This window comes from Octodon degus, unplaced genomic scaffold (genome assembly GCF_000260255.1).
Source record: "Octodon degus isolate 3935 unplaced genomic scaffold, OctDeg1.0 scaffold00017, whole genome shotgun sequence".
Classification (NCBI taxonomy): domain Eukaryota; kingdom Metazoa; phylum Chordata; class Mammalia; order Rodentia; family Octodontidae; genus Octodon; species Octodon degus.
In genome coordinates this window covers 5801205-5825579 of record NW_004524593.1, presented here as the reverse complement: position 1 = coordinate 5825579, position 24375 = coordinate 5801205, and the positions used below count along the sequence as shown (strand labels likewise).

The 24375-nt window shown below is 38.6% G+C and overlaps 1 protein-coding gene across 1 annotated transcript in view; it reads left to right on the top strand.

The window, feature by feature from the left end:
* Prrc2c (proline rich coiled-coil 2C) overlaps nucleotides 1-24375 on the top strand; it is a 127005-nt gene that overhangs the window by 90831 nt on the left and 11799 nt on the right. The window contains exons 17-24 of the mRNA XM_023710188.1: nucleotides 1416-1570; nucleotides 2661-3495; nucleotides 3777-3862; nucleotides 11405-11593; nucleotides 11745-11996; nucleotides 13887-13979; nucleotides 17823-17924; nucleotides 21569-21765. Coding sequence (XP_023565956.1) covers nucleotides 1416-1570; nucleotides 2661-3495; nucleotides 3777-3862; nucleotides 11405-11593; nucleotides 11745-11996; nucleotides 13887-13979; nucleotides 17823-17924; nucleotides 21569-21765 — 1909 coding nt within the window. The remainder of the gene's footprint in view (nucleotides 1-1415; nucleotides 1571-2660; nucleotides 3496-3776; nucleotides 3863-11404; nucleotides 11594-11744; nucleotides 11997-13886; nucleotides 13980-17822; nucleotides 17925-21568; nucleotides 21766-24375) is intronic.

Sequence of the window (24375 nt, the reverse complement as noted above, 5' to 3'; positions counted from 1 at the left end):
CAGGCCCCCTATTGCCAGTTGTTCAGATAAAACTGCAGCTGAAAACACTGGGTAATCTAATTAATGGTCATGTATACATACTAAATTCTGATGTGGGCCCAGGTCTTAGACACTATTTGACCAGTGTATCTTAGAGCGTGGTCCCCAGAACCTTATTGTCTCCTGGAATTTTATGGGAAATGCAAATTCTTGTCTACCCCAAACCTACTGAATCAGAAACTATGAGAGTGGGTCATAGCAGTGTCTGTTTTTCGTAAGTCGTCCATGTGATCCCAATCCACCATATGGTATGGTAGTTTGAGAACTACCATTCTATAGTACCACTTTCAATTCATATAGAATAAAAAGAATACTGATTTTAATCACATGTTTAAGAATTTTTGGGGCTAGGGAGATAGATAGCTCAGTAGAATAAGTGCCTGCCTGGCAAGTGCAAGGTCCTGAGTTCAATCCCTGGTACCACCAAAGAAAAAAAAAAAAGAGTTTTTAATTTGGTTTTAAAACAGTGATTCTCAGCATGAGTGATTTTGCACCCTAGGGCCTATTTGACAATCTCTGGAAACATTTTTAATTATCACAGCTGCCATGGGCTGCAACTGACATCTAATGAGTGGAAGACAGAGATAATTTAAAATAAAATTCAGCTAGATGATTTTGATGTTCATACACTCATGCCATGCCACATTGCATTTATAAAGAACTATCTCTTTAATCTCGTATTTTAACCAGGACACCTTGTAGAAAGAGGTCTGTGAAAAATGGATCCATTACTAGTGGTAATTTTTTTTTTTTTGGTACATTTTTGTGGAGCTAAGGATTGAACTTCAGGCCCTTGTGCTTGCCAGGCAAGTGCTTATTCAACTGAGCTATCTTCCTGACCCTTAACTAGTGTTAAATTGAGCTAAACTTGGCACCTTGCCTTTAATAAATCAGATGAAAGCTTATTTTATCCTTTGAAATAGAAAAAAGTAGTAGTACCCACTTCTTAGAATAGTTGCAAATGAGTTAAGGTAATTTTTTTTAGTACACTATGTAGGAGATCAAAATCTAAGGTAGATGCAAATACAGAGGTTAATTTTATAAGGAAAAATACATATACTACAGAGCTTTGGCACTATCATTAACTTCATGAAATTTTTTCATTAACCTTTGAAATCTTTTCAAATCTTAATAATGTATGGCTATCTTATAGCATGTGAAATAATTTATTACCACTGATGGCAAGCCTTTCAGAACTTGCATTGATACAGCCCTCTATGGCACACAGGTCTCAGGTTTACAACCACTGGATTGTACTGTAAATTATATAAACTACACCTCTGACATTTCTCTTTTTTTTTTTTTTTGCTAAATACACTACATTTCTAGCCATTAATTTAAAACAAGATACTGAAGTCATGTCTTAACACTTGCAGGTGTTGTTATAATCGATGATCACCCTGAAGTAACAGTAGTTGAAGACCCCCAGTCAAATTTGAATGATGATGGTTTTACTGAAGTGGTATCTAAAAAACAGCAAAAACGTTTACAGGATGAGGAACGCCGGAAGAAGGAAGAACAAGTCATACAGGTTTAAAGCATGTTTCAGTTTGTCAATAATTAAAAATGTCCATATTGTGTTAGCAAATGATGGTTTTCATCTACTTGCAAAATCAAGTCTTTTTTGCAAGTGCTGAAAATTGTTCCATCTTCAGAGCTTTCAACTATTTTGACCAGAACTTAAATAAATTTTAAATGAAGTACAATTATTGTAGCTTGCCATTTGTCCTAGAGCAGACCATCTTTACTTTAATCCATTGATACAGTTATGTGTAGTTCTGGTCATGTTATTTGCCCCATGGAGAGTTAATTTTAAATTATCTTGAAAGCTAGGCATAGTGAAGCACACCTGTAATCCCAGCACTTGGGAGGCAGATCACAGCAAGTTTGAAGCCAGTGTGAACTATATAGTGAGACCCTGCCTCAAAAGAACAAAACAAAAAAAATCTTGGAAATCCAGTAAATACAGTGTCATGATCCAGTAGATTATAAGTTTTTGTCCTAAAAATATTCCTATTATTATTTAAATTAGTTTAGTAGAAAATAACTTGAGTTTCAGTTGAACCCATTCCCCTGGAACCAGATAGTTTCAGAGGTAGTTTATTGAGTTGTTAGTTAAAATAGCAGTGCATATACCCTCTTTGGTTGGCTACACTCCCAGAATCTGTGTTTTTATGGCATATGTAAGTTGATTTGAAACTAGTAAGCTTTTTATTAGCTTATGTCAGGTTTTGCTATCAAGTAGAACTGCAGACTCCTGTAGTTGTGTTTTGTTTTTTGTTTTTTTTATTTTGGAATGTTGGAAAGAGATTATGGACCTGCATATCAAAAATATGTAATACATACTTGTCAGGTTTTCTCTTGGCTTTTATTTTTATTTATTTATTTATTTTTGGCGGAACAAGGGATTGAACTCAGGCCCTTGCACTTGCCAGGGAAGCACTTATTCCACTGAGCCATCTCCCCAGCCCCCTCTCTTGGCTTTTAGTTCATAGCAAATTTTAACATTTCTGCTTATAAATACGTATTTGCAAGAGTAAAAGAAATAGCTAGTTTTGTTTGCTTGCATAAACTATTGCTTTCAGATATATTATTGACAAAAATGATTTCCTCTATTTAAGGTCTGGAACAAAAAAAATGCAAATGAGAAAGTAAGAAGTCAGACTTCCAAGCTTCCTCCCAGGTTTGCCAAGAAGCAGGCCACAGGGACACAGCCAGCCCAGGCTCCAGTCTCAGCTCTGGCTTCAGCTCCAGCTTTGTCTTCAGCCTCAGCTGCGGTTCTTATACCACCTGCAGCTCCAGTTACAGCCTCGGTGGCAGCTGTGGTTGTGACATCACCTGCAGTGCTAGTCTCAGCTCCAGCCCATGCTCCAGTGTTGCCGGCCACCTCAGTTCCAGCTCCAGCTTCCACCTCAGCCCCAGTGTCCTCCTCCTCAGCTCCAGCCATAGCCTCCTCTTCAGCTCCAGCCTCCACCCCAGCTCCAACCCCTCTTCTTGCCTCTGCTTCAACCCCTGCATCTGTCCCCATTCTTGCCCCAGCCTCGATTCCTGTCCTTGCTTCAGCCTTAGCACCAGCTTCAGCTCCACCTCCAGCCACAGCAGTCTCCTCCCCAACTGTGCCAGCTACCTCGCCCCCTGCCTCCTCAGCCTTGAGTTCAGCAGCCTCAGTCCCACTTGCTTCAGCCCCCACCCCCGCGCCTGCCCCCACCCCCATTGCTCCAGCACAGACTCAGGCCCAGACCCACAAACCAGCTCAGAACCCTCTGCAAGCTTCACAGGCTTCAAAACAGCCACCACCTTCCATTAGACTGCCTTCAGCTCAGACACCTAATGGCACAGATTACGTAGCCACAGGAAAATCCATCCAGACTCCACAAGCACATGGCAGTCTGACTGCTGAATTATGGGATAACAAGGTGGCCCCACCAGCTGTACTAAATGACATCTCTAAGAAACGTAAGTGGTACAGCAGTTTTGTCTTACTATTATAAAAGTAATTCTTAGCGTTCTTTCTTAAAATACTTGTTTCAAAAAAAAAAAAAAAAAACACTTGTTTCTAAAGTAAGCACGTTTAACAACTTTTGTATTTTATGGGCACAGTTTTATTGATAAGCTAATATAACAGGTCTTATGAAGTCATTGTTTTATTGTCATGTTATTATTGTAAGAAAGGGTTAAATGGGCAAAGTATTAAAGCCTAAATGTTGAGGGTCATGGTTTTTATGACTTCTTTTTAGTAGGTCCCATTAGTCCACCTCAGCCACCTTCGGTGAGTGCATGGAATAAACCCTTAACTTCGTTTGGATCGGCTACTTCATCAGAGGTAGGGATAGACTTTTTTTTTTTTTTTTTTTTTTAAACAATTTCTCAAAATTTAACATACTCCAGAATCACCTAGAGAACTACTGATACAGATTTCTAAGATTCTTCTTACTCATTGTTTTGGGCTGAGACCTGAGTATGTTTCTAAGTTCCCTAATGATACTAATACTACTAAGCCTGCTAAACTTCTACATTTACAAGCTCTTCTCATGTTTGGACTTCAGTGTCTTTTAGCCTTAAGAAAAAAGTTTGTAAAAAAAAAAAAAAAAAAAAAAAGGGCCAAGGAGATGGCTCAGTGGAATAAGCGCTTCCCTGGCAAGCGCAAGGACCTGAGTTCAATCCCCGGTTCCGCAAAAAAAAAAAAAAAAAAAAAAAGAAGAAAAAGTTTGTGATACAGAACATAAACAGTTACTACTTTCTCTACCTTCCTACTGTTTCTACCTTGAATGCTTACAAATCCTTTATAACTATTTCATCAATTTCTCAAATATGTGAATATTAATAAATGACTTTTTTAAATGTTTTATTCATTTGTTGTGTGAACATTTATCAAATATTTGTCATGTACCAGGCACTGTGTAACTTGTAAGCTTAGAAAACCAGCTAGAAACAGACCACATTGGGGCCGGGGAGATGGCTCAGTAGAATAAGTGCTTGTCTGGCAAGCGCAAGGGCCTGAGTTCAAAAAATTAAATAAAAACAGACCACAAAAGCCATGTTATCGTAAAGTGAATAACAAGTAACAGTATGTTAGGTGGTGATCAGCGCTAAGGAGAAAACAACACAGAGAAGTACACAAGAAATTTTTTTTTTTTTTAATTTTATTTATTTATTTAATTTTGTGTGTGTGTGTGTGTGTGTGTGTGTGTGTGTGTGTGTGTGTGTTTGGCCAGCTCAGCCCAACAGGGAGCGGGGCTGGCTGGCATGTGGTGCTGGGGGATTGAACCGCGGTCCCTGTGCTTTGCTAAGCTTGTTCTAAGTAGGTGCTTTAGACCACTGAGCCATCTCTCCAGCCCACACAAGAAATTTTGAAAGGCATATCAAGATAATTTGAAGTACACTGACGAGGAAATCCTACTTAGGTGACATTTGAATTAAAGATTTGAAGAAGCTGAGAAAGTAGGCGATACAGATGTCTGAGTAAGATAGTTTCCAGGTTCTGCGAATAGCAATTATAAAAGACATGAGCTAGGGACAGCCAGATAGCTCAGTGGACTAAAGTACCTAATTAGGCAGACACAAGGCCAGGCGTCAGTCCCCTGCTTGTCCTGCAAGCTCTGAGACAGCAGTTGAGACTGGGTGTGGTGATGTGTGCCTGTACTCCCAGCACGAGGGAGGCTGAAAGCAGGAGGATCACTTGGAGTCTGCTCTGTGTAGTAAGACCCTGTAGATCCTGTAGACCCTATACTAAATTAAAAAGTAAAAATAAAAAGATATGCGATGGGAATATGTCTGGTGTTGTGGAATTTCACGGTCTCAGTGACTGACATATGACTAGACTGAGGACTCCTAAGAGATGGAGAAAGAATGGATAAGGGTGGGGAATTAACGGGAAGTGGCTCATAGTGGAATTGTAGGTGAGAGGAAACCCCTGGTGCACTTAGAACAAAGGAATGACTTTAAAGTTTATTCTGGTGAGAATGAGAAAGCAAGACTAGAGGTTAGTGCTATTACATTTAATTGGATTACCATAATTTATACCAGGGAGATGGCGTTAAAGATCATACTGGTTTCTGGGTATTATTAAACTAATTAAATACGTGCTATTAAAAAAAAAGCCGGCCAAACAGTTCAACAGATTAAAGTGCCTGCTTAGGCAGACCCAGGGGTCAGAGGTTCGATCCCTGCTCTGTGCGCTGCCCCATCCCTGGGGTGTGCTGAGCCCGTGAAGGAGTCTGGGCGTGGTGGCGCGCGCCTGTAATCCCAGCTCTTGGGAAGCTGAACACAGGTGGATCAGTACAAGTCCAATCTACATAGTGAGACCCTGTAGACCCTTACTAAAATACAAAAAAGGGGAGGATCCATCTTAATTTTTTGGCATGAGCAGCAGAAAAGGTAAAATGCCTATCAAGTTGAAGCTACAGTGGATCAGGATTTGGGGGGTAAGAGTTTTTGAGACGAGTTAGAGTTAAAATACTCATTAAACATCTAAGTGAAAAGGTCAGGCAGTTGCATATGAGTCTGCAGTTCAGAAGTGATCATCTTATAGATATGGAGAGTTATTAGTGTGTATGTGCTAAGTATTTTAAACTTTTTTAAAAATTATAGTAAAAGACATAATGTTAATTATTCCCCTCTAGTTATTTCCCCTTGGCTTTTTGTCCTCATTCTTGCCACTTTCTGAAGCAGTTCTTTTTTTTTTTTTTTTTTTTTTTTCCTTTATTTGGTACAGGGTCTCACTATGCAGTCAGACTCAGTGATCCTCCTGTTTCAGCCTCCCCAGTGCTGGGATTACAGGTGTAGGCCACCAGGCCCAGACTCCTTCATGGGCTCAGCACACCCCAGGGGCGGGGCTCGGGGGGGAGGCTGCCTGGCCTGTAGGTCCGGGATGGAATCGTGGTCCCTGCCCTTGCCAGGGCAGGCACTTAGTCTGTTGAGCTGTCTCCACGGCCTTCTGAAGTAGCTCTGAAAGTCATCTTCTGTTGCTTTGTGTCCTGAAGCAAATGTGTGCCTCTCATGGTCGTTTCCACTTGGTGGAAGAGCCAAAAGCCCCACGGGCTGGTTCCAGTGGGCTTCCTTCCTGCTGTATTGACCGTATTTTTAATCCCACCTTGTGAAGATAAGTAGAAAGAGGACTTGCAGAGCTGTTCGAAAAAATGACAAGAGCTATGGTATAGAGGCATAGAAGTGAAAGGAAGTGTTTTGGTGTCTTATACTCTGTGATAGCTTAGTTAAATTTTTTTTTGTTTCATAAACTAAAAAATATTTTGAAATTTTAAAATATTTGAGCAGTGCTCAGTTCACATATAGTAAAAATGTCAGTGTATATTTTATGGTAATAATTTTTTGGTTAAGTTGATTTTTGTTTTTTTGGTTTTTTTTTTTTTTTTTTTGGTTTTTTTGCGGTACAGGGGATTGCACTCAGGACCCTGCACTTGCCAGGCAAGTGCTTATTCTATTAAGCCATCTCCCCAGTGCTTATTCTATTAAGCCCATAAATTTAGTTTGGAACAGCGCCTGCAGGTGGTATTTAAAGCAGTGAGATTGTATGAGATCACTAAGAAGTTAAAGTGCAATGTGAAAAGGAAGTGGATCGCTAAGTACCGGGCTTTCTAGTTTGGGAAATGGTAGAGAGGGAGAAGTACCCTAAACACCAAGTAAAAAGGAATTTAAAGAAGCAGCCAGACACTGTGGTGTATGCCCGTTGTAATCCCCATACCATAGCGGCTGGAACAGGAGGCTCTCAGCAAGTTGGAGGCCACTTTCAGCCAGCCTCAACACTTAGCCAGACATTATCTCACAATATTAAAGAAAAAAAAGATAGATTAAATTTGTCAAATGCTGCTGGTGGCAGGTCAGGTGATACAGGCACTGAAGTGACAACATTGACAATATGGATGTCACTGGTAACTTACACAAAACTAGAAAAAAAGGTATATAAAAGGCAGGTTGGGATGGATTTAATTAAAAGATGAATTGTCCTACCAATTTGATTTGAAACTGTCTCATTGCTATTTGTTTATCAATAAAATTATGGGGAAAATTTTTAAAAAGATGAAGGAAAAATGAGTATGAACAATTTCTGAACAGTCTTAATTTCAGGACATAATATTTTGTTCAAAATACCACGGATGAACCATAGATGCCATAGTGGACCCATGAGATTATATCACCTAATGGCACTATTGGAGTTTTATGTAAACACTTTGTGATTTTTGCACCCAAAAAAAAAAAAAAAAAAAAAGTTACCCTATGGGGCATGTCAGAATGTATTAATTATTATTATTATTATTATTTTATTTAGGGAAGGCTCTACAGGGTGCCCAGGGTCTCACTACTAGATCGGACTCCTAGTGATCTGCCTATTTACAGCCTCCCAATAGCTGGGATTACAGGCCATGCCACCACGCCCAGTCTCAATTGCCTCTCATAATGCCCCTGGGGCTTGGCCAGCACAGCAGGCCTGGGTTTGAACCCCTGGCCTCATCCACTGAGCTATTTGGCTGGCCCTTGTATCCGGTTATTAAGCGATACGGGGCTATAGTTCATACTGCAAAGGGCTGCAGAGAAATGGGACAGTGCGTGAAGTTGAGAAGTTTGTGTCAGTTTGGGTTTTAGTTCTTTTTTTTTTTTCTTCTTTTTTTCCCCTGTAATGTCTACACTACCCTCACATGCTACTCAAGTTTTCTACATAATAGGCCTGGAGCAAATCTCATTTGTTTTGATTGTCAAAGTGTCTTTAATAATTGTTGTTCTGGGGGCCAGGGAAATAGCTCACTAGAATAAGCACTTGCCTGGCAAGTGCAAGGGCCTGAGTTCAATCCCCGGTTCTGACCAAAAAAATAATAGTAATAATAATTGTTGTTCTGCCTGTATTTGCTTTATGATTAATCATAAAACCATTTATTATAGGCAAAGTTGAATATGTTTTATGTCAATATAAAGAGCAGTATAGAAAGTTTCAGATCCTTATTTAACTGTTTCTTAGCTCTCTGAGAAAAGGGTGTTTACAATGTCCTCAGCTTCAGTTAATGGTAGAACATAGATGTTTTGATGGTGTCTCGGTTTTTTTCTTACACTTTCTTGTTTATATTCATGATGTTTTCGGGATAGAAATGTCTTTGTGAATGTTTTTTTCTTCTACCAGGATGAAATTTTAAGTTAGCAAAATTGAAATGTTTCACAAGATGAAGATTCTCAGAAGTGAGAACTTTTTTCTTGAATGACTAGTGAATCAGTTATTAAGCTTTTATATATATTTTTTAAAAGATAGTCTTAAAATTAACATTCTTTTTCTTTTTAATTTATTTGGTGCAAAGTCTTACTATGCAGTTCCAACTCGTAGTGGTTCGCCTGTTTTTTCAGCCTCCCCAGTGCTGAGATTGCAGGCATGTGCCACCACAGCCAGTCCCTGTGGCCAGCTCAGCGCACCCAGGCACAAGGCCAGTGAGCCATTGGATCCATCCACGGTCCCCGCTGAGCTATCTCATCAGCTCTAAATACTTAGGATTCCTTTTTTTTTTCCAGTACCTAGATTGAACTTGCTTGGCAGGTACTTATGCCACTGAGCTAGTTCTCTATCCCTTTTAAAACTAACATTCCTTAATAGTGATTAACTGTTAACCTACTTTCTTATTCATCACTGCATAAGTTTTTTTTATTTTTTTTATTTATTTTTTTTTTTTGCTCTTTCAATGCTGCATTTATACTTAACTGACAGAATTTAAACTGAAGAGATTTTTATTCTAGTTTACCTTATGTATGTTTGCCTATATTTTCATAAAATGACATTGTTACCGTGAAATGTTTACCTTAATAGACAGTATAGTTAACCAGACTAGTGTAATTAATTTGACAATGCCAAATATAATATGCATTAGTAATTCCATTTTTAGATCAAAGTTGTAGCTCCTATTTGTCCCTGGATATGCTTTGTGGCCAGCTTTTCCATCAAAGAATTAAGTTACTAGAGTTTTATCTTTTGGGCTCCTCTTGTCCATCTTCTACTGATAGCTTCAGTCTTGTTGGTCATTCTTACTCTTTATACTAAGTAAAGTATTTGACTTTCCTGGAAATTTTCACCAGTCTTTGTCTTTTGGATTCACTGTGTTCTCAAGACTGTTGTTCTTGAGCTGGCCAAGTAGCTCAGAGGACTAAAGCGCCTGCTTAAGGCAGACACTGGGGCTGGGAGGTTTGATCCCTGGCTTACCGTGCTGGGCATGCACCTGTAATCCCAGAGCTTGGGAGGCTGAAAACAGGAGGCTCACTACGAGTCCGAGCTGTGTAATGAGACCCTGTAGAACCTGTACTAAATACATTTAAAAAAAAAAAAAAGTTATACTTTTCTAAAGTAGCTAATCTCCTAACCCCATTTTATTTTATATGTCCCTTATCTGACTTCTCTATTGCGTTTTTTTTCTTTTTTCTTCCTACCCCTTTTCCACTTATCTCTCTCCTTCCTTTCTCCCCTCCTACTCTAGAATACAGGTTAGATTGCCTAGTACAAAGGTTGTGCCCAGTAAATCACTGTGAATTCACTTTGTCTTTCTTTGTTGCTTTTAGATTTGTTTTATATGATGAAACAACTTGAGACTGTGATTTGCCTGTAAATAACATGTATAAGAGCCAGGATTTTTTTTTTTAATTTTATTTATTTGTGTGTGTGTGTGTGTGTGTGTGTGTGTGTGTGTGTGACCAGCTCAGCCCACCAGGGGGCAGGGCTGGCTGACATGTGGTGCTGGGGGATTGAACCGCGGTCCCTCTGCTTTGCTAAGCTTGTTCTAAGTAGGTGCTTTAGACCACTGAGCCATCTCGCCAGCCCCAAGATTTTGATAACTTTTAAGCTGAAATATTGTCTAGTTTATCCGTTCAAGAGTGATTACAGGAAAGTGCCCTTAAAATGTAATGTCAGGGCTGGTGAGATGGCTCAGTGGTCTAAAGCACCTGCTTAGAACAAGCTTAGCTAAACAAAAGCACAGGGACCGCGGTTCAATCCCCAGCACCACATGCCAGCCAGCCCCGCCCCCTGGTGGGCTGAGCTGGCCACACTAAATAAATAAATAAATAAATAAATAAATAAATAAAAAATGTAATGACAGCCGGGGAGATGGCTCAGTGGAATAAGCGCTTCCCTGGCAAGTACAAGGGCCTGAATTCAATCCCCGGTTCTGCCAAAAAAAAAAAAAAAGTTATGACAATGTCAGTTAATCTCAATTGATACATCAGTTTCTTTAAATCTCCTTGTAAAAGTGGAGATCTGAAAGTAGAAGAGGGACTGTTAGGGCCTGGGAGAGCTTCCAAGGCAAGGGACAGGTAACGAAGCAAAAATAGAAGGGAGGTGGACATGATCAGTATGTAATACATGCATGTGTAGAAATGTCATTAGTGTGAAACCCATTTTTACAATTAATGCATGTTAATAAAAAATGACTTTAATAGCTTTGAATTTATCCTTTCAGAAGAGTAACCATAATTTACATTAAGATAATTAAATAAAAATTTATAAACTAATAAGTGAAACCATAATAGTATCTAAGTTCACTCAAAACAAATTACTCCTACTATAGAAAATTCAATTTTTGCAATATAGCTTACTCAAAAAAATGAAGTCTGTAATGATTTCTAGTAGTCCTGTAGAATATGTATTTGTAATGTATCTCTTTTTTCTTTTTTTTTTTTTTTTTTTGTATCTCCTTTTTTTAAAACCACTTTTTAAAATTTCTCCTCAAACTTTCAGAGTCCTGGAATTTAAGTTAGATGTTATCCTTCATGTTTTTTAGTTTTTAGTAACAAGCCTCTTATTTGTAAAATGTGAATCATTCCATTAAATGTGAACCTTGTCTGGTTTAATAGCAAGTTTTAAAATTATGTTTTCTTTAACCAGGGAACAAAGAATGGTCAAGAGAGTGGTGTTGAAATTGGAATTGACACCATTCAGTTTGGTGCTCCAGCTTCAAATGGCAGTGAAAATGAAGTAGTTCCTGTGCTCTCAGAAAAATCTGCTGACAAAATATCCGAACCTAAAGAACAGCGGCAGAAACAGCCACGAGCAGGACCTATCAAAGCCCAGAAGGTAACTATATGATTTATAATTGAGGGGTGATTTTTTTTTTTTTTTAATTAGGGAATGCTACTAACTCTGAAGGGGAGTAGTTTTAAAATGAAATTTAATTTTTCTGTTAATGTCTTTTATTGTGATCTATTTTGTCAAACATTGACTTTAGCTTCCAGAATTGAGTCCAGTAGAAAACAAAGAACATAAACCTGGTCCCATTGGAAAGGAGCGTTCATTAAAAAATAGAAAAGTGAAAGATGCCCAAGTGGTGGAGCCAGAAGGGCAAGAGAAGCCTGCATCCGCTACAGGCAGAAGCACAGATTCTGTCGCAGCAAAGGAAACCAAAGCAGTTTCAGAAATGGCTGCAGAAATTGGACCGATGATCTCCGTATCTTCTGCAGAATTTGCCACTGATGCAAAGGTAGGCATGCATGGGGCTGGTGAGATGGCTCAGTGGTCTAAAGCACCTACTTAGAACAAGCTTAGCAAAGCACAGGGACCGCGGTTCAATCCCCCAGCACCACATGCCAGCCAGCCCCACCCCCTGGTGGGCTGAGCTGGCCACACACACAAAAATATAAATAAATAAATAAAAATTTAAAAAAAATACAAAGGTAGGCATGCAGTAGTCACCATTTCATGGCTCAGTAGAATAAGTGCTTCCCTGGCAAGCACAAGGGACTGAGTTCCATCCCTGGTTCCGCCTAAATAAATAAAGTAAGTTACTCATTTGATGCATGGACCTTGGCTTAAATAAATGATAAAATGACAACTCGGAGTTTGGAGTCCCCCTCCTTCCACCAGGGATTTTCTTCTATATGAATTATTACTTCTACAGAGAAGGCTTTATTCACGGTGTACCTGCATGATATAAAGAAGTTCGTTACAATGAATTTTATTGCTTTGGTTGGTTTTTTTTGTTTGTTTGTTTTTTAAGTTTACTCTTAATTCTGGATGATTTGAGTAGATTACAGTGACAAACTCAGAATTTTTTTTTTTTTTTTTTAAGTTTGTAATACTTTGTTACTTCTATTTTGCTAGTAGAGTTGTAGCGGTTTAGCTTGCCTACTGGTAGAATTCTAAATTTCAGAAATGGGCCCAACTTTTTTAGTAAGCCCAATAGAGCCAGTTTCTTTCATTATTGGAGCAGGTCACTGGTTTTTTGGTAGAGCCCTGGAAAATGTTGAATTTGCACGTAGGGACCTCAGTGAGTGATGCTTTAAAAATTACGATCAGCCATCTGTATCTAGGGTAAGCATCTATGGCTTCACCCAATCACGGATAAAACAGTATTGCATCATTATTCCCTTAACAATACAGTTTAACTATTTACATAGCATTTACCTTGTATTAAGTATTGTATGTAATCTAAAACAATTTAAGGTATGCTGCAGGATCCACTATGTTTTAGGCAAATAGCACATCATGCTATATACTAAACTTGCGCTCACAGACTCGGGTGTTTAGAGACTCCTGTAACCAGTCCCCTGCAAACACCAGGAGGGTGACTGTATTCATTAAGCCACGTTATGTAGAATGACTACGATAACAACAAATTGATACCTGCCATCTTCACTTCAGGACATACAGTGTATTCACTAAAGAGGAAGGTGGATTTAATCTTTTCTTTCCCTGGCAGGGAGGGGCTTTGCAGTGCAATTCAGGCTGGCTTCCAGCTTGAGACAGTCTTCCCTGCCCCAGCCTCCCTGTGTGCAAGGATTATAGCTGTGTACAGTCACGCCCAGCTTTATCTTTTATATTATTTGAATATTGTTCTCTTTTTAAAGTTGCTGTACAATTGAATTGATGTAAGTAAAAATTCAAGTGGTCCATTTCCACTGTATCTATTTATTTATTTGTTTTTTTATTTCCACTCTAAAGAAGAGTTTAAAAAAGAAAAGAGTTTGATGAAAGTAAACAGAGTATATCCTAAAATCTTACTTTAACAACTGATTTGTTTATCTACATTTTATTAAAGAGAAACCAAAAATCAGTAATCAGTAGCTAAGCAGTGTGGGAAACACATTAAAAAAATATTTTAATAATCAAAAATAGTTTGATGCTATTGGCAGCTGCAAGTACTGTGTAGTATATTTTTAAATATGTGTAGGAGTTCACTAACAGTTGAAATTTTTTGTGGGGGGGCATTTAATAGTATGCTACTGTTATTCTATGGAAGATTTAAGTGAGATGAATGTAATGTGCACCTTCTCCTTTTTCCTCCAAAACAACTTTACAACTAATAGGCGATCCTTAGAAAGTGAGTTATTAATTCATTTTAAGACTTTTTTTCCATGTTACTCTTCCACAGGAGTCTGTAACAGACTATACTACACCTTCTTCTTCTCTTCCTAACACTGTGGCTACTAATAATGCAAAGATGGAGGATACTTTGGTTAATAATGTAAGTAATCAACCTGTGGTTTGGAAGATTTGGATGGAAACCTGGCTGTTGTTCTCTGCTACATCATTATTCTTACTGTAGTGACCAACATTCAGATCTTACCAAGGAAATAGTAGATAGTACATTTAAGAGCACTGTAGGTCGTTACCATTAGCCATTTTACTTTCTCTGACAGTCACCAGCTTTCCATTTAGGATGAAAGGCTTGTGGTATCTAGGCTTGATTTTTTTATGAGTACTAACATTTAATTTCATTTTAGTAAGAATTTTCATGTTTACTATGTTATAAATTGTTATAAATTCATTTTATTTGATTTTGTTAACAAGTGACACCCATTTATAATGCAGTGAAACCTTATTCATTTAAGGTTATTAGAATCAAAAGACAACTATAATGCTTCCAAGAAAGCAGTTTTTTTAATTAAAAAATATGTAGCTGGCATGGTGGGACGTATCAGCATACTCAGGAGGCTGAACCAAGAGGATCATAAGTTTGAAGCCAGCCTGGGCAATTTAAGACCTTGTGTAAAAATAAATTCTTTATAAGTGGTCAGGTGTGTGATTCTTGCCCCTGTGTTCCTCCCCAGTACTGGCAGGTATTATGTGTTCCTGTGTATACACACAGGCACATGTGCACTGTCACCAATTTGTGTATGTAAATTAAGCTAGAATATATGTGTGAAGTACTTTAGTTCCTCAATGCTATATCCCTAGGTGATGTTGTCATGCTATAAATTAAGCCCTAGTTTGCCAGCACAGCCAAGTTATAATCAAAGATTGTATTAAAAGTTAGTGATACAGCATTTTGCGTGTATCACTGAAAGACAGTTGTAAATTTTAAAATGTTAGGTAACTTGCTGTGGTCATATGTTGTACTTTGGACAATCATTCTAAAAGTTACTCATATGTCCTTTGTTCAGGAGGCAGATACAGTAGAAATGTGATGACTTGCTTTCTTTTAAAATATAGCTCCCTATAATCAAAGGCTATGAGACTAAAATGTTGATTATTCTTTTCAAAAGTATTTTGCAGAGATGAATATTTCTCAAAAGGGCTTTAATATTTTGAAGGTGAAATTTTGATTTTTGTCTTTTTTTCTCCCATGCTGTCTGTTGTTCCCTCTAGCATCCCGTATATGCAGTTTTAGAAAGGTGAGCTACATTAGGGGTCACTTAATCCACCTTTTGTAGTTCAAGTGAAATACAGCTGAAGAACTGAAAGGATTGAAGTGCATATTTTTTCATGGTGATCAGACCTTTGTAGAGTGTGATTAATAATTATTTGCCCAATTTTCAGATGTTTTAAAACTTCATGTGCTAAACTCTTCCCCCATACCAGCTCTCTTGAGATTGGTTTAAATATTTTTGCAAACTTCTCAAGTAATGGAAAACTGGGAGAGAATCAATTTTCCTTCAGTTTAATTCTGATGTCACTATCTAGTTATTGTCAAATATTGAACCAGTGAAGTCTCAAAGATTAGTTATACTTCAATAGTAGTCTCTTTTCTCATTAAAAAAAATAGGATATGGGGCTGGTGAGATGGCTCAGTGGTCTAAAGCACCTACTTGATACAGGGACCGCGGTTCAATCCCCCAGCACCACATGCCAGCCAGCCCCGCCCCCTGGTGGGCTGAGCTGGCCACACACACACACACACACACACACACACACACACACACACACAAATAAAAAATAGGATACTTTTGTGACAGCTTTTTCAAGAATGCATGCAGCACCCTCTGCCAGTCTACTGAAAACTTATTAGAAGTATTGTCATTGAAAATATTCAGGGGAACCTAGACATGGTGGCACTGGGGCGGCTTAGATAGGTGGATCACTGCAAGTTTGTGTACAGCCTGGACTATTTAGTTAAAGAACTACATAGCAAGACCATGTCACAGAAAGCAAGAAAAGGAGGGGTGGGCATTTAGATGAGCATTTTAATATTTTTTGTGATCTTTAAGACTAGTGTGGTGGCTTGTACATTGGTAACTACTGGAGTCTCCTGTATAGGTGAATAGTCTGCATCTGATTAAAATAGAATACTAGTTTGAGTCAGGGAACAGTATAGATGGTCATCAGTTGGGAATGATTTAACAGTACTGCTTACTTGTGCCAAGTAAGTATGCAGTGAGTCTGAGTTTAATGAGCTAATATCTTACATAGGGAAATTTTGGGGGACCTTTTGAAAATGTTTTTTGTTTTTATTAATCTGTATAGGGCTTCCACTTCTGTCTTTTTATAGGATATTTTAGGCTTATTAAGGCTTAATACAGTTTTTTTTTAACTCAGTTAACTGATACTTAAAATCATTAATTTTTTGAATGTCAGAAGACTCATTAACAAATGCTATAACAGATCTCCATTAGATAGTTCCTAATATCACAAAGTATTTGAAAAATACGTAGCAGTGGTATGTAACAAGATCCCAAGATCCAGAAAAGTGGAAGAAGATAGAGGCAGCTTCTCGTATCTTCGGGTTTCTAGCAGTGTTTGGCATGGTCAGGATACTCCCCTACCTAGCAAAACGTTTGCTGGGTAATACAGCTCCAGACAGCACTTCCTTTTTACTGTCATGTTAATAATTTTCATAGAACCTTTGGCTCCTTATGTGGTGAAGTTGTGTTCCTTAGAGAGTTGCCTTAAATGATACAATTATTTCCTTCAGAACTCCTACAATGTTAAATTTGGAGGCAGCTTCAGACTATTTTATTGGTGGTAGTTACTTGCTGATCTTTTTTGTTTTTTTTTTGTTCCTCGAATGCCTTCAGGGCACTTTTGGCCAGCGGGAGAGTTGTGAGGTTCGAACTCCAGCAACCTGAGGCTGACAGCTTTGTGGAAGCAGCCACTTAAAGGACTGAGCTAGGGCCAGGCCCCCCTGATCTTTTTTAATAGGTAGTAACTCCAGAGAAGAAACCTATGCATATGCCTGATGTTCTTAGATTAAGCCCCAAGTAAAACAATGGAAATGTATATAGAACTACTAGTTTTTACACGATTTGAGTACATCAAGATACATGAATTTAACTTAACTTTTATGTAAGCAAACTTAACTCATTTTTGTCCATTTTACTGTTTATTAAAATAACATCCTTGGGGCCGGGGAGATGGCTCAGTAGAATAAACACTTCCCTGGCAAGCACAAGGACCTGAGTTCAATCCCCAGTTCTGCCAAAAAGAAAAAAAAAAAAAAACCTTCTCCTTTTTTTCTCTTTTTTTTTTTTTTTTTTTTTTTTTTTTTACTTAATAAACAATTCTTTAATAGCATAAAATATCCATCCAATGTCCAGATTTCAATTGTCACATACTTTTTTTTGTTTGTTTCACTTGTTGCTTTGGGGTTGTACTCTTTTCTTGACCCAAATGAAATACTAATGTAAAGTCAAGATGAGGAGAAATAAATGACTGAGAAGAGTGTCTTTACTACAATAACCAATACATTTTGTCAAACTCAAAAAAAAAAAAAAGAGAGTTGCCTTGCCGTTTGCCACTCAGCAGCAGCAGTGCCTGGGAATAATTTGAAATACTGGAGTTTCAGGTTTTAGCTCAAGCCACCTGAGTCAGAACCCACATTTTAACAGCAGCCCATGGTGATTCAGATGCAGTTTACAAAGGGAAAAGCACCATCTTCCATTGTATACTTTATTCTTGGGAAAAACTCTTATGTTTCTCTTCACAAGCTTAAACATCATAACTGCTGTAAGCAGTATAGGCTATTAAGTAATCAGATATTCCTGTTGGCTCTGATGAAAAAAAGCACCACCCTTAAAATACTTAAGCACTATCAGTCATGGAGCTTTTGTTAATAGCCTTAGGTTGTGATGTGTGTTGCCTGCCTTTTCAGGTGCCCTTGCCCAACACCCTTCCCCTCCCTAAGAGGGAGACTATACAACAGAACTCCAGCCTAACTTCAGTTCCTCCCACTACTTTCAGCCTCACCTTCAAGGTATGTATGACATCCATATCTAAGGGTCCTTCATTTTTGCATGCAAGGGGACATGAGTGAACAATATTGTTATTTTTATTAGTTTTATGGTGTAAGCTACAGTACTATGCTGAGGAAATAAGTGATTACACTTGAAAATTTTCTTAGCTTTTTAAAACTTAGCAGTGGCTTTACCCTTTTATATTTAAAGTAAGGTCTAATTAATGCTTGCAAATTTTGTCTTTTTTTTTTTTTTTTTTTTTGGTGGAATGGGGATTGAACTCAGGCCCTTGTGCTTGCCAGGGAAGCGCTTATTCCACTGAGCCATCTCCCAGGCCCCAGTTTTTTTTTTTTTTTTTTTTAATGAATTTGGCATAGGGTCTACAAGGTCTCACTACTTAAATCAGACTCGTAGTGATCCTCCTGTTTTCAGCCTCCAAGTGCTGGGATTACAGGTGTGCGCCACCACACTCAGTCTCACAATCTCTGTCTCAGCATGCCCAAGGGCAGGGATGCCACACCAGGGGGATCAAGCCCATCAGCTGAGCTATCTGGCCTGCCCAAAAAAGTAGTACCTTATACATGGGCAAAGCATTTTGGCTTTTTGATGTTCTCCTATTTGTGATTTTTAGTGATTCTTTTTTATAATTGAGTTAAGGCTACTTGAAATTTCTCACTGATGCTGTGTTCATAATCCCAGCAAGTGCATACTTTACCTGTTATGCAGCTGTTGGAATGGTGCACTTGTTGACAGTGATCTCTTTGATGATCTTTGGCAGAAAAAGAGGAAGCTAAACTGTTCTGCCTAGTCCCCAGCTTCCTGATCCTTTGTGTCCCTTTCCTTCCAACTTCTTTGTAAAAGACTTAAAAATAGAAGTTGGAGACTATAGAGTTTTATAACAATCTGCTTCTTAGCAACTTTTTTTACACAGTTGTTATGTTTACTACTGGTTCCTTTTGAGCATTTGATTATTTTCCACTTGAATGATTTTGTTGCAATCTGTCTGTTACTTTGACTTATAGTTTATGTAATCATTACTATTTTAATTTTAAAAATCTGATTTTACCTAAGCAAATACAATGTCATTTATGTTTATGCTTTTAGTTTTTCTGTACTTTCCTGCTTAAGAAATTAAATTAACTACAGTTTAATGATTTATTTTTGGCTGGCTAGATAGATCAGCACACCAAGTGCAAGCGTGGAGACTGGGGTTTGATCCCTGGCCCTACACCTGGATGTGCTGAAACCCAGGGTATTGCCACATGCTGGTAATGCCAGCACTGGGAAGGCTGAAAACAGGAGGATCACTATGAGACCAAGCTGTGTAGTGAGACCCCATACCAAATACATTTAAATAATAATGATAATAATAATTATCATTATTATTATTGGGGACCGGGGAGATGGCTCAGTAGAATAAGCGCTTCCCTGGCAAGCGCAAGGGCCTGAGTTCAATCCCCAGTCGTCCCCCCCCCCCGCAAAACTAATAATTTTATTGAGAAATAGCAGTGAGTTTCAAAACCGCTTAATAGCACAGTTTCAATAATTAATACATTGCATATTGTTTTCTTAGTGGTTATTCATTGTACAGGATGCAGACATGATATCTTGTCCACAAACAGTATTAGAACAAATCTCTCTATTCAGTGACCTAAGAGAATGCAGCTGTGTATGTATCAACTATTTTGAACATACAGATAGAAAATGTCATTCATTTGTATCCCTCTCTTTTGTTTAGTTTTGTCAGAGAAGGATATTCCATTGTCATGTAAATATTGTAGGTGCCTGAATTCGGCAAAGTATTCCAATATAGTCTAGTAGTCCATAATAATAGTGGGTTTTCCTTAAGACTGGCAATGACAGAAGTTGCTGACTTGGCCAGAGGGATGGCTCAGTGGAATAAACGCTTGTCTGGCAAGTGTAAGGGCCTGAGTTCAATCCCTGGTTCCCCCCCCAAAAAAAAGTAGTTGTTGACTTGAGCCTTTTACAACTCAGCATATTAATATGGCTTTACTTTTTATACTTAGTTTTTATACTTTTCTGCTGGATGGTTAAGACTAAGCTAAAGCAAGACCTCTATAATGAATAATGTAACTTTTGTATCTGATAAGGTCAATCAAATCCCCTCAGAATTTATCCTGAAACCCTGTACCACAGTTTGTAGATCCTTTGTGTCAGCCTTGTGGATGGGTCACAGCCATTACTTGACCAGTTTGCTCTCTGTGAAAGCCTAGAGAATGTTTTCTCTCCATGTGACTCTCCCTAGGCACACTCTACATCATCGATCACTTTCCTCCGTGGCCCCATAATCTCCTTGATCAGAAAATTTGGGACACAACTGAGTTACATGATGTAATAGTACAGGTTCTCCTACGTCCTGAGTCTTCACTGACCTTCAAAGACTAGGGCCAAAATGTTGGCTGTCCTCACAGTCCTCCTTTTTCTCTAATTTTTGGTCTGCAAACTTAGGTTGTTAGCCATCCAGAGGAGAAGCTTATTAATATTACTCAGCAACATAGGCAGTTCAGCTTAACCTCCACTATCTGTCTGAATATAAAACATTTTAGGCATAAAATGGATCAAGTATAGAAACTGCCATTTAAAGGGACCACAAACTTTCTAACAACACTATTAAAAATGAAATTTGTAGAGAGTACCCTTGTGTGAGTGATCACAACTGGATCATACTGTTCTTGGGTTTTCCTTTTACCCCAGTATTTCCTCGTGTGGTACTTAAAATTTCAGAATTTTTGTGTCCTCTTGTTAAAATGGCTCTGAGGTATCATAATTTCAATTCAAATGCTGGACCCTTTAGAATTTACTAGCTACATGTAGTTAATTGAGCTCTTAACCTGTGGCTACTGCAAATTCAGGTGTGTTATAAGGATAAGATAAAGTAGGTGCTGCATTTGAAATTTTATGTTAAACAGTAGTATCCTAATTTTTATGTAGATTATTACTGCAGTTGTGTTGGATAGAATGTTAGCACAATAGTGCCCCTTTTTTAACTTTTTAAAATGCAGCTACTAGAGCATGTTTATATGAAGGCTGTATTTATATAATATCTTGATATTGCTCAGTAGTCCTGCTCTGAATAGGATGAGATAAAACCTGTTTTCTGTCTGGTATGGTGTCTCATACCAGTAATCTCAGCACTTGGGAGGCTGAGGCAAGAGGATGAAAAATGTGAAGCTAGATGGGCTATATAGTGAGCCTGGGTGACACAGTAAAATCATTGTCCAAAAAATACCAAGCTCACAATTCAGATGGCTACAACAAAGGGGAATTAGATTTTCTTTTCTTTTTGCTTTTTAAACTAACCAGTAGGTGGTAGAGTTTATGTTTAGGTAATCCTAAATTTCCTAATGCTGTCAGAAAATTCCCTTTTTCCCAGCACTAAGCCAGCCTCAATCCCATTGTGATATCATGTCTCAGAAAACCTAAGAAAAAAAATACTAATTTGTAAGAAAATAATCTGTAGTATCAAGTTACCCCCCACACACAACACACACAGTTTGAGTAAAGGAATAAAGAAAGATAAAAGGACAAGTGAAATTTGAAAGCTATAGATGTTTATTTTTATAGTTTTTGTATATGTGTGTGTATATGTTTATTCTATATTAACATTTCTTTTCCTCCTCAACACATGTCCGTTTTGTTGCAGATGGAGTCTGCACGCAAGGCCTGGGAGAATTCTCCAAATGTACGGGAAAAGGGCTCTCCAGTGACGTCAGCAGCACCACCTCTTGCCAGTGGAGTCAGCAGCAGCACCAGCGGGCCCAGCTCCGCCAGTTACAGCTCCTTCTCCAGTGCGTCTGTGCCACAGATTCCTGTCGCCTCCGTCACTCCTACCACATCGCTGTCAGGTAGAAAGAATTGCTTGTACCTTTCCTTGAATACCTTTTTTTAGATTTTTTTTCCTTTCTCTCTTTTTCTGTGTGTGTGTGCGTGTGCGTGTGTGCTGAGAATTGAACCTACAGCTTGGTACATACTATGAAAACAATTTACCAGTGAGCTATATCCCAACGAAATATCTTTTTTTGGGGTGTGGGGGACGGAACCAGGGATTGAACTCAGGCCCTTCTGCTTGCCAGGCAAGCGCTTATTCTACTGAGCCATCTCCCGGCCCCCAACAAAGTATCTTGAATTATTTCAAATTTCTTATGATCATCTCCTGTTCGATATTCCCTCATAAAGTATTATTTACAAAAGAATTGAGATACTAGCACTTTAGTAATACTTCTTGTCCCTCTTTGTCTTTTTAAAATTTTAGTTTGATATTTACTGATGGGGAATATACACATCAATAATAAGTGGGGGCTGGTGAGATGGCTCAGTGGTCTAAAGTACCTACTTAGAACAAGCTTAGCAAAGCACAGGAACCAGGGTTCAATCCCCCAGCACTACATGCCAGCCAGCCCCACCCCCTGGTGGTCTGAGCTGGCCCCCATACACACACACATAAATAAATAAATAAAATTTAAAAAAATAATAATAAATGATTGGTGAGAGGGTTTTTTCCTTCTAAATTTTTCTGTGAAGTATTTGACAATTTTTATATATGTATCACTAATTAGACAAGCACCAAAATAGAATCCCACAGTCCTTAAATGTTCTTGGAGTCTGTATCTGTTTTAAGAGCATTTCGGCCTAAACCTGTGGGAGCAGTTTTCCTTTTGGAGACGAGCAGGCATGGAGGATCTCCAGCTGCTGCTGTTCCTGAGAAGCGATGAAATGCTTTGGCCTTGGTGGACTTCGGTTTTTCTTAAAGGAGACTCTGTTAAGTGTCTAAAATTAGAAAATTCTTTCTTGATTTCTTTTTTTTTCCTTTTGTTTTCACTAGTGTTTTTTTTCCCTTGAACTATTTGGAGACTTTATGGTTCCTAAAGAATAACTAAAGATGTTCCCCTCCCCGCCTTTTTTTTAACGGTACCAGGGATTGAACTCAGGACCCTGCACTTGCCAGGCAAGCACTTATTCTACTGAGCTCTCTCCCCAGTCCTTAAAGATTTTTAGAAACAGTTTCTATTGTTCTTAAATGTAATTGATTTTTGTTATATTTTCTTTTACTAGTTCAGGTGTTGAGCACACAATTAAAACAGAAAAGCAAAAAAAAAAAAAGATATTTGTAAAACGGTTGTTTCTAGAAAAGTATACTCTTTTCCCTTTACCTTACATGTGGCCATGTTTCTTGTGCTGAAAATAAATTTTGTTTCAACCTTTCCCATTGTTTTCTGCTGTATCCAAAACAATGCAGAGTTCCTTTCTAGTAGATACAAAATGTCCTCACACAAATATATTCCTTGACTAGTTTTTGATGTTTGCAATGTTGTTTCTTCATATTCTGCTATTATGTGCTAGTTTTAAATGCCAAAAGGCTAGTCTTAGGATGTGGTACATTCATTTTTATATTATCTGAAATCAGAAGTAGGTATGAAGACCAGCTCAGATTTTGCACTGCATTACAGTTTCACATGAGCCTGCTAATTCTGTCTCTTCCCTCTTTGCTTTGATTATCCTTTTTTGTGTGATAATTAAAAACTAAATAATAGAGCCATGAAGATAGCAGACTAAACTTAAAACTTAAAAGTCTCCTCACTGCCCTCGCCAGTGCATCTTCATTTATGCTCATTACTCCTACCTGGGCTGCAGTGCCGTTAGAGTGGGTTATGTACAAGAAATAGCAGAAGACTGGTAGGGTGATTAGGACATAAGTGGACGGGGTGAGGTGGGGTGTAGGTTTAGATTATCTCCTCTCACCCTGAGTACTATTTTTCTGAGTTGTCTTTTTGTATTTTAGGGAAGGGTCTACAGGGTGTTCAGGGTCTCACTACTAGATCGGACTCGTAGTGATCCCCCTGTTTACAGCCTCACAAGAGCTGGGATTACAGGCACGCACCACCATGCCCAGTCTCATGCGCCATCTCAGCATGCCCCGGGGGCAGGGCAGGCACAAACCTCGGCCCCTGCACCTGTTTGCAGGCACTTTTAATCCACTGAGCTATTTGATCAGCCTGAGTAGGATTATTTTTAACAAGGACTTTGTTGCCAGGTCACGCTACTGATAGAGACTCACCTGGAAAGACAGGCCCTGTGTCTTGGTGGTCCACTTAGGTGTTGCCTGAGGGCATCTTTATTTTTAAATCAGATACCAAGGGCCGGCCCTTGATAATAAATAAATCAGTTACCAAGGTTTTCATTTTGGCCGGCCCTTGATAATAAATAAATCAGTTACCAAGGTTTTCATTTTGCTCCTATAAAACTTTTGCAGAAAAGAGTGAGAAATCTAATCACAACTTTAAGTGACTTTAAGAATTGATCTCGGGCTGGTGGGATGGCTCAGTGGTCTAAAGCACCTACTTGGAGCAGGCTTGGCGAAGCACAGGGACCGCGGTTCAATCCCCCAGCACCACATGCCAGCCAGCCCCGCCCCCTGGTGGGCTGAGCTGGCCACACACACACACACACACA